The 15563-nt window shown below is 39.9% G+C and overlaps 2 protein-coding genes across 2 annotated transcripts; both read left to right on the top strand.

Moving 5' to 3' along the window:
- Positions 1-6932: 6932 nt before the first annotated feature.
- Positions 6933-7112, top strand: LOC101617779 (keratin-associated protein 20-2-like). The gene has a single exon (XM_004654417.1). The coding sequence runs from the start codon at positions 6933-6935 to the stop codon at positions 7110-7112; it is 180 nt and encodes a 59-aa protein (XP_004654474.1).
- Positions 7113-13209: 6097 nt separating this feature from the next.
- On the top strand, positions 13210-13368 carry LOC101598069 (keratin-associated protein 20-2-like). Its single transcript, XM_004654560.2, has one exon. It carries the CDS (start codon positions 13210-13212, stop codon positions 13366-13368), a length of 159 nt encoding a protein of 52 aa, XP_004654617.2.
- Positions 13369-15563: the final 2195 nt, after the last annotated feature.

The following is a 15563-nucleotide window of genomic DNA, read 5'->3' as shown; positions in this document are numbered from 1 at the left end:
TCATTGGTCACAATTAGGTTTCCAAATATTTTTTCTCTGTTTTCATCCTGTCAGTCCATAAATGATATTATATATCTATAAATACAAGACCAACAGATGGCAATGACAATGAAGAAAAAGCCATAATTTCTCTTCTAATCCATGTTATAAAGTGTACATCACAATTGTGTGAGCACATTACATTTAAAAGTGTTATTTCATTAATCTTATTGAAGTTTTAATTTATTCTTTGTCATGACTCAATATTTTCCTGATATCAAAGCTAACAAGCTTGATGCACAGAAAGTATATAATGAGTTTTGAAAATGGTAAAAAAATAACATGGGATCAAAGGCTTAGAAAAACATATCACCAAGAGTGGAAAGAAGAACTTGCTAGGAAAACCATAGGTAGTTGGTGCATGTGAATATGTATCTTGAGGATTATGATGTCATGAGTTAAATAAGAAACCAAGTTCACACTAATACAAAGTCAAAAATAAACAACTAGGGCTGGAGGGATGGCTTTGCTGTTAAGGCATTTGCCTGCAAAGCCAAAGGACCCATGTTCGATTGCCCAAGACTCATGTTAGCTAGATGCGCAAGAAGGCACATGCATCTGGAGTTTGTCTGTAGTGGCTGGAAGTCCTGGAGCACCCATTCTCTCTCTCTCTTCCCCTCTTTCTCTGTCATATAATAAATAAAAATAAAACATTAACAAATAATAAACAATTAAATGGCTAGAGCTGAATGCATAATTTCCTATCTTGTATAAGGCAAAGTAAAAATGTGTAAGGATCAATCATTAAATATGGTATCATTCTATTAAATTAAATGGATTCTAGAGCAATATAAATAATTGATAAAAATTATTAACATAGTCTCTAAAAATGCCTTCATAATTTTGGAATAGATTGAATCCATAAAATACCTACTGAACGTTAAATGGCTGAAGCTAATATTATCAGTGTTAGGGGGACAATAATATCATTTGTTTCATGATATTATATACTAATAACACATTCATCATGAATATGCCAAAACTCATTGACCAAATATACTCTTAAAGAACAACAGACAAAACCATTTGGGGACATTTTATAAATAAGCTCTGAAGAACTCTCCAAGTCATACAAATTACAGAAAGGTTGGGGAACTGCATACATTTTCTTTTTCTTATTATGTGTGTAACAAGTCAAAACCAGCTCATTTCTTCTTTGCTTTCTTCTCTCATCAAAGCTATCCATTGGGACAGGGCTTTGACTCAGTAGGAGAGAAGCCTTGCTGTGAAAACGGGAGGATCTCGAATTGCTAAAACCAGGTTAAGAAAGCCATCTATCCCTGTGTATGCCTGTTAACTCACTGCTGAGAGAGATGGAGACAGGAGGATTGCTAAGGGTCACACAGCAAGCAACAGGTTAGGGAAATACTTTGTTTCAAGGAAATAATGCCAAAGTGTAATGGAGGAGTACACACAATATTGAAGTCTGGCTGTTGCACATGTGTGCATGGGAGCCATGCAGCTATGTATACATATGCTGCACACACACACACACACACACACACACACACACACAACTTTTTTATTCATATGTTGACTTGGATGCTAATGAGCATAGGTAACTTCACCCTTGTATATCTGATTTCGTGATTCAGCATTCTCCATACTTATTTATACTGTCGAACTCCCATTGGCTTTTCTTCATATGAAATTTTTGTTGGTGTTTATTCATCTCATGCAGTGGTGGGTTTTGATAAAGAAAAATTTGCACAAAATAGCTTGTCCATGCCACAAATTCAACACCTTCAAGCATATACCTGCAATAAGATCCCAATGTCTGCACTTTATTAAAACCAAACAAGGAGTGTTTGACTTCACTTTCTATTTAAGTTAAACTTAATACCCATATTCAACTTTCATGATAATGTATCTTACTTCATCTAATTGAGTAACTTTATAATTTAATATAATTTACTGAAATTTGTTATCCTCACAGTATTTATACGTATTAGCATTTACCTAAAATATTTCATTTATCTTCTCAACATTTCTACCTCTTTTAACTGAGAGGGATATAGCTTTGATGGGTGATCTCACTATAATCATCTTTAGCTCACAGAGCTCACGGAAGTGCAAGGTAGGCAACAATGGTATGTCGTCACACAGGAGGTGTACCTTCCACACCAGGGCCTCCTTGTTCTCCCAGAGGTGATACAGACACAATCAGAGCATGAGGATGGTCATGGGCTCCAACATGCAGCTGCCATGGGAAATCTGTGCCCTGGACACCGTATCCTCAACGGCTAGAACCTAGCACCAGTGCCCGGGGTGGGGGCAAACGGTCCACTGCTGCCAGGACAGATTGAGTGGCTTAACTGCCCTCCTGGCTCAGGCTGTGAAGTGCTATGGTCTTGGGAGTTGTGGAAGTGGAGGAACGGGCACCTGCTTCAGAATTGGCTTGAAGACAGAGCAGGCTTTTCCTTTCCTTCTCCAGATGAGAAAATAGAAGAAAGCAATGAGAAGATGGGGGGAACTGGATCCATCATTAGCATAAGGGGAGGGAAGAGAGAAGTGGGCTACCCTATAAACACCCTCATTGCCAAGCCTGCTTAGATGCGTTTTCAGATCAAGGAAACTCCCAATTCACATGCTCTGAGAATCTCTTGCTTATAATACAATGTTACCTTTTCTTTCGCCAAGTCTCTGAGTTTGTCTGTCTTTGAGTGTCCAATTTTTTGCTCATAAGGAACGAACCCAAACCCCTAGACTGCTAGACAGTACCAGACCAGCCCCCCCACTGGCCATCATAACCTCCAGAAACTTGAGATTGGCTATATTGCTCATCTGCTCTGTCATGGTTTCATGTAACAATATGTAGAGCAGGGAACTTTAAAGAAGTTTTGCTAGGAAAGAAATGTTAGATGAAACTTTATCTCTGGGGAGACAAACAGACATGTCTATTTTGCCCAAATAGGGGGCAAACAGCAGCCCAGAGCACAATTGCACCAGCATCCCATTCTGGTGAATTAATGAATTCATTGGGGTCACTTACAGAACAGCCTGAGGGGCGGTTTCTGAAGCCCTACCTCAACAACTTGCAGGCAGCACAGCTGGGTGGGAGAGTCCCTTCACCAGCCACTCGCCTTTCCAGCCTCTCTGCCCCATGGAGTCTTGTGACCTTTAGGTTTTCAGCTTTCGAGCCTTGGTTACCTGCGAGCCTCCTTCTGGGAGGGAAGGTTTTAGTTCAATGTCTAGTAGGGAAGGAATTGCTACACAGCACTCCATGTCATCTTCTGGCTCTCAAGTACTTTCTTCCTACGCCTTGGAGAGGGTGGTGTGGATGCCCATCTATAGCTACACAGTGGGTCACTATGCAACAGCAATATTCACTTAACCTCAAGAGTTTGACAACTGAGCATATGTAGAATATATCCCAGGGGTTCAAAGAGTTTTGATCTCATGAAGGTCTCCTTGACATTGATCTAATTGGCATTTTGTTTCCTAATTCATAGAGGAGGCAGGATAGCTTCGTTATCTCATCGTTTCTTTTATCCAAATTAACTGCCTCGTCAGAGAGGAGCTCAGCTTCTTCTTTCCCCTATTCGCTTCCTCCTTTACACAATCCAATTCCTTCTGCTCAGCCAACTTGACCTCAGATGCATATCTTATTACCCGTAAAATGGCCAAGTCACCTTCCCAGCAGGTTGCTGACACTCTTGTCCCTAATATGCCACACTCAAGCACTTCAGTATTTGCTTTAGACTTTTAGCCATTTTCACAATACTCACACTCCCAAGGCAGACACAGCTAGTCAATCAAGTAAGCATACCCATACTACTTTGAGGAAGGCAATCACCCATTGAATGCACACAGACACTCTTCTTGTTGATGACTCAGCCTTACTGTTGATCTTATGAAACCACCATGACCCCAAAAAGGCAAACCATCATGCACTACATGTGGAAGGACAGCTTTCCCTCCAGATTTCCCTGTAGATGATCCTCTTCGAGCATCGCTGACATGCATTGGTACTCATAAGTAGGACCACACAGTTGCTCTTCCCAAACTCATCTTTGGTTCTGCCATGTTCCTGTTTAGGAGCCAAGTTGTTGCATTAAAAAGGGGGAATGTGGGCTGGAGAGATGGCTTAGCGGTTAAGCGCTTGCCTGTGAAGTCTAAGGACCCCGGTTCCAGGCTCTATTCCTCAGGACCCACGTTAGCCAGATGCACAAGGGGGCGCACGCGTCTGGAGTTCATTTGCAGTGGCTGGAGGCCCTGGTGCACCCATTCTCTCTATCTCTGCCTCTTTCTTTCTGTCTGTCACTATAAAATAAATAAAGTAAGAACAACAAATTTTTTTAAAAAAGGTGGAATGTGAACCCATATATTCATAGCAGATAGGACACACACATCAGACCATAGAACCATGGCATCAAAACCAATTCTGATGAAAAAGTAAGTTTTTTGGGGGTCCTTACATGTTAGGGGTTACTGAGGACTCAAAGTGAGCTGCATTACTGAAAATCCCACAACTGCATAAGTGATGGTTCTCTTAGGCAGCATTTCTGGAGCACACTCCACAATTTGCAGGCAGCTTGGCTGTTCAGAATATCTCTGTCCCTAGGAGTTGTTAATTGATTGTCTGAACTTGGGAGGGAGGATCTTGTGACCTTTAAGCTGCAGCTTCCCCTCACAGTTGTTTGCCTCATGAGTTCCCTTCTGAGAGAATGTTTCAATTCAAAGGAAATTGTCACATAAAGGACTGAATAAAAAAGCTAACCAGGTAGTCAAATCCTGGGCTTTCTCCACTCTAGTTCTGTACAGGCAAACAGATGCCTCATGCTAAACCCAGTGTACCTAGAGAAGGTTCATACACTTGGAGACCTAAAGTCATAGTAAGACATGGATGAATTTATCACTTAAATTTCCATATTTCATAATGTGTACCCTTTTCTGATTGGGGAGATGATAGATATCCCTGAAAATTTATGAATCACTGTTATTTTCTATATGGCCCTGATTATAGGTCTATAAAATGGATAATACTTTTCAGAATTTACTCGCATTAATTTTTAGACCCAAGAAACATAATAATCTACATAAACACCAATTGTATATTTAAAAAAGTGAAGAATGTAATTTGAGATATGATGAAGAAATATTTGCAAACTAGAGTGAAGAAATCTAAGTGAGAGAAAGATGCATTCAGAGGTACTCAGGAGGTCACTGGGGATACCAGTTTGCAAAGCCAGGACAGTTTTCACCAAGTATATGAGAAAAATGATGCTTGGTAAGTGCTGGAAAATTGGAAGCAATAATAAGTCAAAAAGAAAGAAATATATGGATGAAACTTCCTCATAAAACAGAAAAGGAACAGAATTTCAACACTTCTTTCTAGGAAATTGAGCATTAAAAAGGATTCTCAGGACTGGAGAGATGGCTTAATGGGTAAGGCATTTCAAAGGACCTCCAAAGCCAAAGCACATAGGCTTGATTCCCTAGGACCCACTTAAGCCAGAAATGCAAGAAAGTACATGCCTTTGGAGTTCCTTTGCAGTGGCTGGCATCCCTGATGCACCTACTCAGGTCTCTCTCTCTCTCTCCCTCTTAAATAAATAAATATAAATAAAAAAAAATTTTAAAGGCTTGGAGTAGTGCCACATGCCTTTATTCCCAGCACTAGGGTAGTAGTGTGATAGAAAAGAACTGATTCACTGAGTTACTATAAGAGCTAATTGCTGAGGAACTAAAATTTATCTTTGTCAGCAGATGGAAAACTCTTCCAAAATGAATTATCCAGGAAGAAACCAAAGGGATGATAAGAAGGAAAAACAGTTGAGGCTAAAACAAAGTAAAGGGGAGTTCATTGTTAGGTTGGCTTGACTATAGAAATGACTGATATGCAAATTGCCACATCTTGTTTGTTCACTTTACCCTCCCCTTGGCTATGAAAACTACAAGCTGGAAATATAATCTAAGCTCAGGGCCAAAACGTTTTTGGAGGGCTACCTCTAGGTTTTCTGCCCCTGCTTAATAAACCCCTCCACTTTCATGCACATTGGCTTTGGAGTGATATTTCTAGAGAATTTCTATAACAGTAGAAGTAAGAGGATCTCTGTGATTTCCAGTGAGGCCAACTTGAGACTACATAGTGAATTCCAGGTCACCTGGGCTAGAGTTGAGACCCTGCCTAAAAAAAAAAAATTCTCAAACTCTGATGTTTAACCTTAATATGCACACTCATCAAATATTGCCCAAAGGAAATTGCTTATAGAAAGTTTTCACAAACACAGAGGAATATAATTATTTGGAATACGTTGCAATAAAAGTGAGGGTAAAAAAAGAAGTGAGCATTTCCAGTATTTCGTCACTCTGAGCAAGAAATATAAACTAGGTATACAGATGGAGGAAAGGGCTGAAGCAAACTGATTTAGAATTATCCACAATTAATCCAGATATTTTACTCCAGTAGACCTCATTCTTTCTTAAACAATTCAGACAACTCTTATTTCAGGAACTAAAAAAACACAGGAAGTCATATGCAAGAAGTTTTAAATATGTTAATTATAAATAATAAATAGTAAACATATCTCCATTTCAAGGAAATACATATTTGCTATTTGTGATCATATGGGGACTCTCATCAATTTTAAGAATACGTTTGGAATCTCTGTGTAAACAAAGGCAAGAAAATCTCTGGGTGTCTCTTGATTTCAGTGTTAGGTACTGCACGTGACGTGACAATCTGGATTTGGACAGATTATTACCGACAGATGACTAACACATTTTTGAGGGTGTATTTCTGCTTATTTTAATGCTAATGAGTGCAGAGAAGGAGTCTGAGGCATGTCTCACATACCACTCAGGGGTATAAAAGGTTCTGCAACTTCTTAGGAGACTCAGACTACAGAAGCTACTCCTCCCTCTCAACTCCACCTTCCATTCCCGACACCATGTGCTACTACGGCAACTACTATGGAGGCCTGGGCTACGGCTTTGGAGGCCTGGGCTACGGCTATGGTGGCCTGGGCTATGGCTGTGGCTGTGGCTATGGCTCTGGATTCGGTAGATATGGATACAGCTGCTACCGTCCATGCTGCTATGGAAGATACTGGTCTTCTGGCTACTACTGAGAAATTAGAATTACTGCTCATTGGGGAAATTTCCTTAAAAAGCACCAGGGTATAAATTGGATAATGGTGTTATTGGCATCTGCCTAAATCCAGATTTAATTATTTACATCATGCAACACACCTGACGGAACTGATTGGCGTAATCAATTAGAATGTCACTTCCCTGCAATTTTGTTACTTTTATGTATTTGCTTACCATAACATACATATTTTTTTACATGGGAAAATCACAATTTTCTTCTTAAATAAAGCTAACTCCTTCACACTAAGTACTGTTTATATGTGTTCATTTCTCTCCATTGTTTTTGTGTGGTCTTTGCTGTGTTTGTGTCTGTGTGTGTGTGAGTGAGGGAATGAGGGAGAGGGGTGGGAGAACTTCACCTACATACATATACATATGCATATGTAGACTGAGAGTACTGTCTCTGTAGCAATTTTAGTAAGTGATGTGGCAAAGCCATATTATTCATGTGTTCTGTCATGATTTCATATAACAGCATCTAGAACAGGGTCCTTTAATTAAATTTTGCTTAGCAAGTGATATGAGATGAAACTTCATCTCTGCGGAGACACCTAGATAGGTTTGTGGACCTCCAAACAACAGACCAGAGAATAATTGAACCTAAATCCAATACTGGTGAATCAAATAGTTCTCTGGAGTTACTTAAAGAATAGGGTGAGGGTTTTTTTTTTTTTAATTTCATATTTGAGGCTCACTGAAGCAACTTGCAGGTAGCTCAGGTGGTTGGGGATACCCTTTGCTTTTCTCTTTCACTATCCTTGCAAGTAGTTGTTACTGGCTCTATACATTAGAGAGTCTTGTGACTTTTCATGTTTCTGCTTTCTAGCCTTTTTGTTTAACTGTAAGCTTCCCTCTGGGAGGGAAGGTTTTAATTCAGTGTTTAAATATGGAAGATATTTGCTGCACAACACCCCACCCCTTCTTTTGGCTCTTACATTCTCTCTTTTTTTTTCTGCTATGTTCCAAGGACTTGAATTGGGTGACTTGGATAGTAACAGTCAGTTAGACTCGTGAGTTTGACCAGTTAAATCTGTGTGGTACAGATCCTATGGATTCTAAGTATTTGGATGTCATGAATGGCTCTTGGACACTCATCTAAGTTGTGTTTTGTTTCCTTTATAGTCTTCTAGTTGCAAGAGCTGGAAAGGCAGCATATTTTTCTCGTCTTCTCTTTCATACAATTATCTGCCCAATCAGAGAGAAAATCTGCATCTTCCTTCCCTTTTAAAATGCTACTTTACACAGTCAAATTCCTTATGAACAGCCATCTTACCTTGAGATGGAAATCTTATCACTCGTAACAGTGGCCAAGCCACATTACCAGCAGTTTGCTGACACTTTCATCCCTTATAGGCCATACTTGTGGATTTAAATAATTTGAATTAGACTTTCAGCCATTTTCACAATACTCACACTCACAAAGTAGACATGACTAGCCAATCTAGTAATCCACCCCATACTACTTTGAGGAATACAATCACCCAGTGAATCTACCTTCATGCATTATTCTTGTGGATGGCTCAGCCTCAGCCTTGGGTCTTGTGAAACAACCACCATATCAAGAAGGCAAACCATCATGTACTACACGTGGAAGCACAGCTTTGCCCAGATTTCCCTGCAGATGATCTACTTCCAGCACTGCTTGCATACATCAGAGCTCATAACTAGGACCACGGGATTGCTCCTCCCTAACTCATATTTCTTTCTGTCATGTCCCTGTTTGGGAGCCAAGTGTTGCATAAAATGGAGCAATGTGAACACATACGTTCATACCAGATAGGACACATACACCAGACCACAGAGCAAAGGCATCAAACCCAATTCTGAATAACAAGTGAGTGTATTGGGGTTATGTACAGAACACTGGTTAGGGGAGACTTGCAGGAGCATGGATGACAAAGTCAGCAGCATCACTGAAATCTGACAACTGTATATGAGATGACTCCTATGCAGCATTTCCAGAGCACAATACACAACTTGAAGGCAGCATGGCTGTTCAGAATCTCCCTCTCCTCAGGCATTATTTACTGCTTGTCTAAACTTGGGAGTGGGGAATCTTAAGACCTTTATAATAAGTTATTTATACAATATATACACTCATGTTGGTACCATCATTAGCCTCCTCCCTGCCCTCCCTCACCTTCTGCTGAGATCCTCCTCTTTGGGGGGTATGGGTTGTGCATTGTGGGGTTATCCATCAGACTATGGGTAAGAGGCAATGTCTCTGTGCATAATGAATGACTCGACTTGTGGATCTAACATTCTTTCCATCTGCTTTTCTAAAAATTTCCCTGATCCATGTTGGGTTCATATTAGGTCTGCTTCAGTGATGAGGACTTAGGAGCCTCTTTGTCTCTGGATATCTGGTTTTGTAGGATTTGAGTATTCTCTGTGACTATCTCCTTCACCCTTGTGCTGGTAGCAGGTTCACCAAGGAAGCATTTTCCCAAATACACTTAGTTAGAGCCGGGGCCCTTTTGGTGTGTGATGGGATGGTTCTTTCCTTAGATGTGCCCATAGGAAAAGGAGAAGCAAATTCTTCAGTGGTGAGTGAAGTTAGCACCAAATAAATGGGATAACTTTTTTTTTTTAGAGAGAGAATTTAATAGGTGTAGGCCCTCTTGTAGCCCACAATTAGTGGGAGCTTGATAATGGAGTGTGGGCTCATTTTTTGATATGGTTCTGTCTTGATTCCCAGGTCCAGCTGTGGGTTTTGTTCCACTGAGCAGATCTGTTAGCCATATCAAGAGCAGCTGGTTTCCCACCATGGCTCTGTGCCACTATTGCACTTGGGTGGGCATCACATTAGCTTGTTTGCTGCTGAGTTGCTTAAACCACTACTTGCTTGGAAAGATTTTGGACATTTTCCTCCAATCAATCATGCAGCACCTTCTGGCACTAGATGAGCTGACTCCTTTTAATGTTTCAATGCATAAAAAAAATTGCTACACAAGTGACTACGTGAAAAAGTGAACCAGGAAATAAGATCCTGGGCCTTCTACTCTAGTTCTGTACAGGCAAACAGACACCTAGTGCTAAACTCAGAGTATCCTGAGATTGTTCATACACTTGGAGATCTAAAATCATATTGAGAAGTGGATAAATTTGTCATTTAAATCTCTCTGACTCATCATGATGCATACCCCTTAAAATACATGAAACCCTGTATTATTTTCTATATGGCCCTGGCTATAGGTTTATTCTTCTCTTTGATTTATGGATGTTTCAGAATTAACTCAAATCACTAAATGTAATAATCTACCTAAACATCAATTATTTACTAAGAGAAAAAGTAAGGAAGGATTTCTGCCTGAATACTGCAGCTTGCTACTGAGCCAGCATCATGGACAAAGCCCATCAAGCTTGCCCAGGTTACCAATGTTCTGGGCAGGGCCAGCTAGCAGGGACTGTGTACACAGGTGGGTGTGGAATTCATGGATGACACAGCCACACATCAGCATCAGCAATGTGAAAGGCCCTGTGCGTGAAGGGGACGTGCTCACCCTTTTGGAGTCACAGAGAGAGGCCCAGAGATTTTGCTGAATTTGGTGTGTCCTGGATCCACCAATTGCCTCTCAAGATACCCTGCAATGATAAATACAGGGTTTGCATTGCTAAAAAAAAAAAAAAGTAAGGAAGGTAATTTGAGATAGGAGTAAGATGCATTTAGAGGTAGTCAGAAGGTCACTAGTGATACCAGAATTTGCAAAGTCAGTACAATTTTTGTAGATGCAGGAAAACTGGAAGCTATAATAAGAAAAGATATGACTGAAGCTTCCTCATAAAACAAACAACGGGATTTTTATATTTCTTTCTAATGTATTGAACATCAAAAAGGATTCTCAGGGCTGGAGTTATGGCTTAATGGTTAAAGTACCTTAAATGAACCTGCAAAGCCAAGGGATCTAGATTTGATTTCCCAAGACCCACTTAAGCCGGTTACACAAGGTGGTGCATACATATGTAGTCCCCTTGTGGTGGTTGGAGGCTCTTCCATACACAGTCATGCCCCTCTCTCTTTTAAATAAATAAATAAATATTGATAAAATGCCTTTAAAAAGGCCAGACATGGTGGTGCATGCCTTAAACCCCAGCACTAGGGTGGTAACAGTAAAAGGATAGCTGTGATTTTGAGGGAGGCCACCTTGAGACTACTTGGTGAATTCCAGATCAGCCAGGGCTTGAATAGACTGTTATCTAAAAACAAAAATAAAAAGGAGTCAGATGTGGTGGCTCATACCTATAATCCCAGCACTGGGAGGAAGAGGTAGGACAATCCCTGTGAGTTCAAGGTCACCCTGAGTTTTCATAGTGAATTTCAGGGCAGCCTTGGCTAGAATGAGACCCTATCTCAAACAAACAAACAAACAAACAAACAAATAAATAAATATGAAAAAAACAAGGATTCTCAAACTATGACATTTAACCTTATTATGCATGCTCATCATTGTTTGCTCCTAAGGAACTTGCTTTTAGAAAGCCTTCACAAACAACAAGGAATATCATTATATGCATATATGATGTAAAATAGTGAGGGTGGTGACAGAGGTCAGCATTTCATCACTGTAAAAAAGAAGTGTAAACTAGGAATATAGACTATTACTACTGTAGATTGAGGAAAGTCCTGAATCAAACATATTAAAACTAATACAATATTAATCCAGATATTTTACTCCTATACTTCTAAAATTTAATTTTTGTATTTTTAAAAAACAGATTTTAATTTCAAATTTATAACAGTCATATTTTAACATACTATTTAATGTGTTTGTCTATATGTTTGTCTTGTGCACATTATTACACTGAAAATTTCAATTTTGCAGTACAAAACTTGACATCTATTTACTGATCTAGAGTAGAACATGCTGAAGTGATGGCAATTGAAGAAAGAAAAACAATATAACCATTTTCTTCCACACTAGCATCATTACCAGATACCTAAGGACTCTGCAGAAATGGGGAAATGTATGTTTTTTAGTACAATAAAAGCATAAACACTGATTGAATCTTTTAACATCAGAAATCCTGAAAAATCATAATTCATCACCTATATTAACAAGTAACTAGGATTAACATGAATACAATCGCAGTATTCGTTCACAGTGAATCCTTTGTGATCTTTTACTTTCATTATTTTGTTTTATTTAGAATATGGTGTTAGACTTAAATCTTTTTTATATATTTTTTTATGTACACAGTGTGTATACAGCTATGCTGGTACCATGGCTAGCCTCCTCCCTGTTCTCCCCTCCAAAGGGACCCTCCTCTTTTGAGAATGTGAGTCGTGCACTGTGGGGTTAGGTATCAGTTATGGGGAGGAGGCAATGTCTGTCCAACATGTGGCTGTAACAATCTTTCTGACCCCTCTTCCCCAAATTTCCCTGAGCCACATTGGGCTTGTTTTAGATCTATTTCAGTGATGAGGACTTGGAAGTCTTTGTATCACTAAATATCTGGTTTGGTAGGAGTTGGGTATTCTCTGTGTCTATCTCCTTCACCCTTGTGCTAGTACCAGGTTCACCAAGAAACCAGCACTCTTGTTCATTTCCCAAAACCTTTCTTAAGCAATTCAGACAACTCTCTGGTTTCAGAAACCAGAAACTAAGGAGATGCAGGAAGTTATATGAAAAAGGTTTCATATATCTAAATTACACACACACACACACACACACACACACACACACAAATGTATATATATACACACACACAAACACATCTCCAACCTAAGGAAATACACACACACTATTTATGATCAAATGGGATTCTCATCTATTTTAAGATTATATTTAGAATCCCTAGTAAACAAAATCTACAAAACAATCTATGGGTGTCTCATGATGTCACTTTTAGGCACATGAAGTGACAATCTTGATTTGAACTGCTGATTGTGGACAGATGACTAACACGTTATTGAGGGTGTATTTCTGTTTATTTTAATGCTAATGAATGCAGACAAGGAATCTGTGGTGTGTCGCACATACCACTCAGGGGTATAAAAGGATCTAAAACTGCTTAGGAAACTCAGACTCCAGAACCTATTCATCCCCCTCAAGTCCATCTTCCATTCCCGACACCATGTGCTACTACAGCAACTACTACGGAAGCCTGGGCTACGGCTTTGGTGGCCTGGGCTATGGCTGTGGCTGTGGCTATGGCTCTGGATTCGGTGGATATGGATACGGGTGCTACCGTCCATGCTGCTATGGAAGATACTGGTCTTCTTGCTACTACTGAGAAGTTAGAATTACTGCTCGCTGGGGATATTTCTTTAAAAAGCACCAGGGTATAAATTGGATAATGGTGCTTTTGTCACCTGCCTAAATTTAACCAGATTTAATCATTTACATCATGGAACACACCTGACTAGACTGATTGGTACAATCAATTAGAATGCCACTTCCCTGCTATTTTTTATACTTTAATGTGTTTGTTTGCCATATATATATATATATATATATATATATATATATATATATATATTTTTTTTTTTTTGCTTGAGAGAATCACAATTTTCTTCTTAAATAAAGCTAACTCTTTCACACTAAGCACTGTTTATATGTGTTCATTTCTCTCCATTGTTTTTGTGTGTTCTTCCCTATGTTTGTGTCTGCATGTGTGAGTGAGAGAATGAGGGAGAGAGGTGGGAGAACGTCACATACATACATGTATACATACATACGGAGACTGAGAGTACTATCTCTGCAGTTATTTTAGTAAGTGATGTGGCAAAGCCATATTGCTCATTGGTTCTGTAATGATTTCAAATAATGCATCTAGAACAGATTCCTTTAGTTAAATTTTTCTTACTAAGTGATGTGGGATGAAGCTTTATCTCAGGGGAGACATCCAGGCAAGTCTGTTCACCTCCAAACAAGAGGTCAGAGAACACTGAACCCAAACCCAATTCTGGTGAATCAAAGAATTGTTTGGAGTTAGAAATGAATTGAGGGAGGGGATTTTTAAAACTACATCTCTGGGGCTCACTGCAACAACTTTCAGGTAGTTCAGGTGGATGGAGTGTCCCTACCCCAACCACTTGTAGTTAAAGGGTTAATGGGCTTTGTTCATGAAAGACTGATGGGCTTTCTTTAACTCAGAAAGCTCAGAGAAATTGAAACAACTGGAGATATTCTACCCTGCAGAAAACCACTGAGGCAGCTCCTATGATTGTTTGTGGAAGATCCAACACACCAAGTATTGTTACTCAGTTATTGTCTACCCCACCAGAGTGCTCCTGACTCCTGTCCTCTCCTCAAATAGAGCCCTTGTGAGCTGAGCCCCTTCCTCTGGTGGGTGCTTCAATCTCCACCCAGTGGGAAATTTGGAGCCTCTCCATGTCCTTCAATAAACAGCCTCTGTCTGTTGAGATCAAGTCCAGTGTGTTTTTCGTTTCTCTTTCACTATCCCTTTAAGTAGCTGTTACTGGTTGTGCCCTTTCATGTTTCAGTGTTCCAGCCTTGCTTAACTGTAAGCCTCCCTCGCGGAGGGAAGGTTTTTAATTCAATGTCTAAATGTGGAAGGAATTGCTACACAATACTCCACCCCTTCTTTTGGCTCTTAACATCTTTCTGCCGTCTCTTCTGCTATGTTCCCAAGGCCTCGGAGTGGGAGAGTTGGATGTGCCTCTATAGCTACACACTGGGCCATATTCCATAGTAACAGTCACTTAGTCTCATGAGTGTGAGTCTCTTCAGTACACATCCTATGGATTCTAGAGTTTTGGATCTCATGAAAGGCTCTTGGACACTCATCTAAGTTGCATTTTGCTTGCTTTAGAGTCTCCTAGTTGTAAGAGCTGGCAAGATAGCATATTTATCTCATCTTCTATTTCACACGATTTACCTGCCAAATCAGATAGAAACTCAACATCTTTCCTGTGCTTTTCAATTGCTCCTTTACACAAATTCCTTATGAGAAGACATCTTGCCCTTACAAATAACAATGGCCAAGCCACCTTACCAGCAGTTTGCTGACACGCTTGTCCCTCATATGCCACACTTAGGGACTTCAATATTTGCTTCAGCCTTTCAGCCATTTTCACAATACACTGACAAGGCAGACATAATTAGTCAATCAAGTAAGCCACACCATACTGCTTTGAGGAAGGCAGTCACCCAGTGAATGCACATAGACACCCTTCTTATTGATGGCTCAGCCTTAGTCTTGGCTTTTATGAAACCACCATGTCCTGAGAAGGTAAACCATCTTGCACTACATGTGGAACGACAGCTATGCCCAGATTTCCATGCAGATGATCCTCTTCTAGAGTTGCTTACGTGCATCGGTGCTCATAACTTAACTAGTACCACGGGATTGCTCCTCCCTAACTAATCTTTGTTTCTGCCTTGTCCCTGTTTGAGAGTCAAATGTTGCATAAAAAGGGGGAATGTGAACAGATATATTCATACCAGATAGGACATGAACATCAT

Source organism: Jaculus jaculus, chromosome 5 (assembly GCF_020740685.1).
Source record: "Jaculus jaculus isolate mJacJac1 chromosome 5, mJacJac1.mat.Y.cur, whole genome shotgun sequence".
Classification (NCBI taxonomy): Eukaryota; Metazoa; Chordata; class Mammalia; order Rodentia; family Dipodidae; genus Jaculus; species Jaculus jaculus.
This window is presented reverse-complemented; position numbering and strand designations above follow the sequence as displayed.

Excerpts from the sequence above, each read along its gene's own strand:
- LOC101598069 (XM_004654560.2), top strand. The coding sequence starts at position 13,210 with ATGTGCTACTACAGCAACTACTACGGAAGCCTGGGCTACGGCTTTGGT.
- LOC101617779 (XM_004654417.1), top strand. The coding sequence starts at position 6,933 with ATGTGCTACTACGGCAACTACTATGGAGGCCTGGGCTACGGCTTTGGA.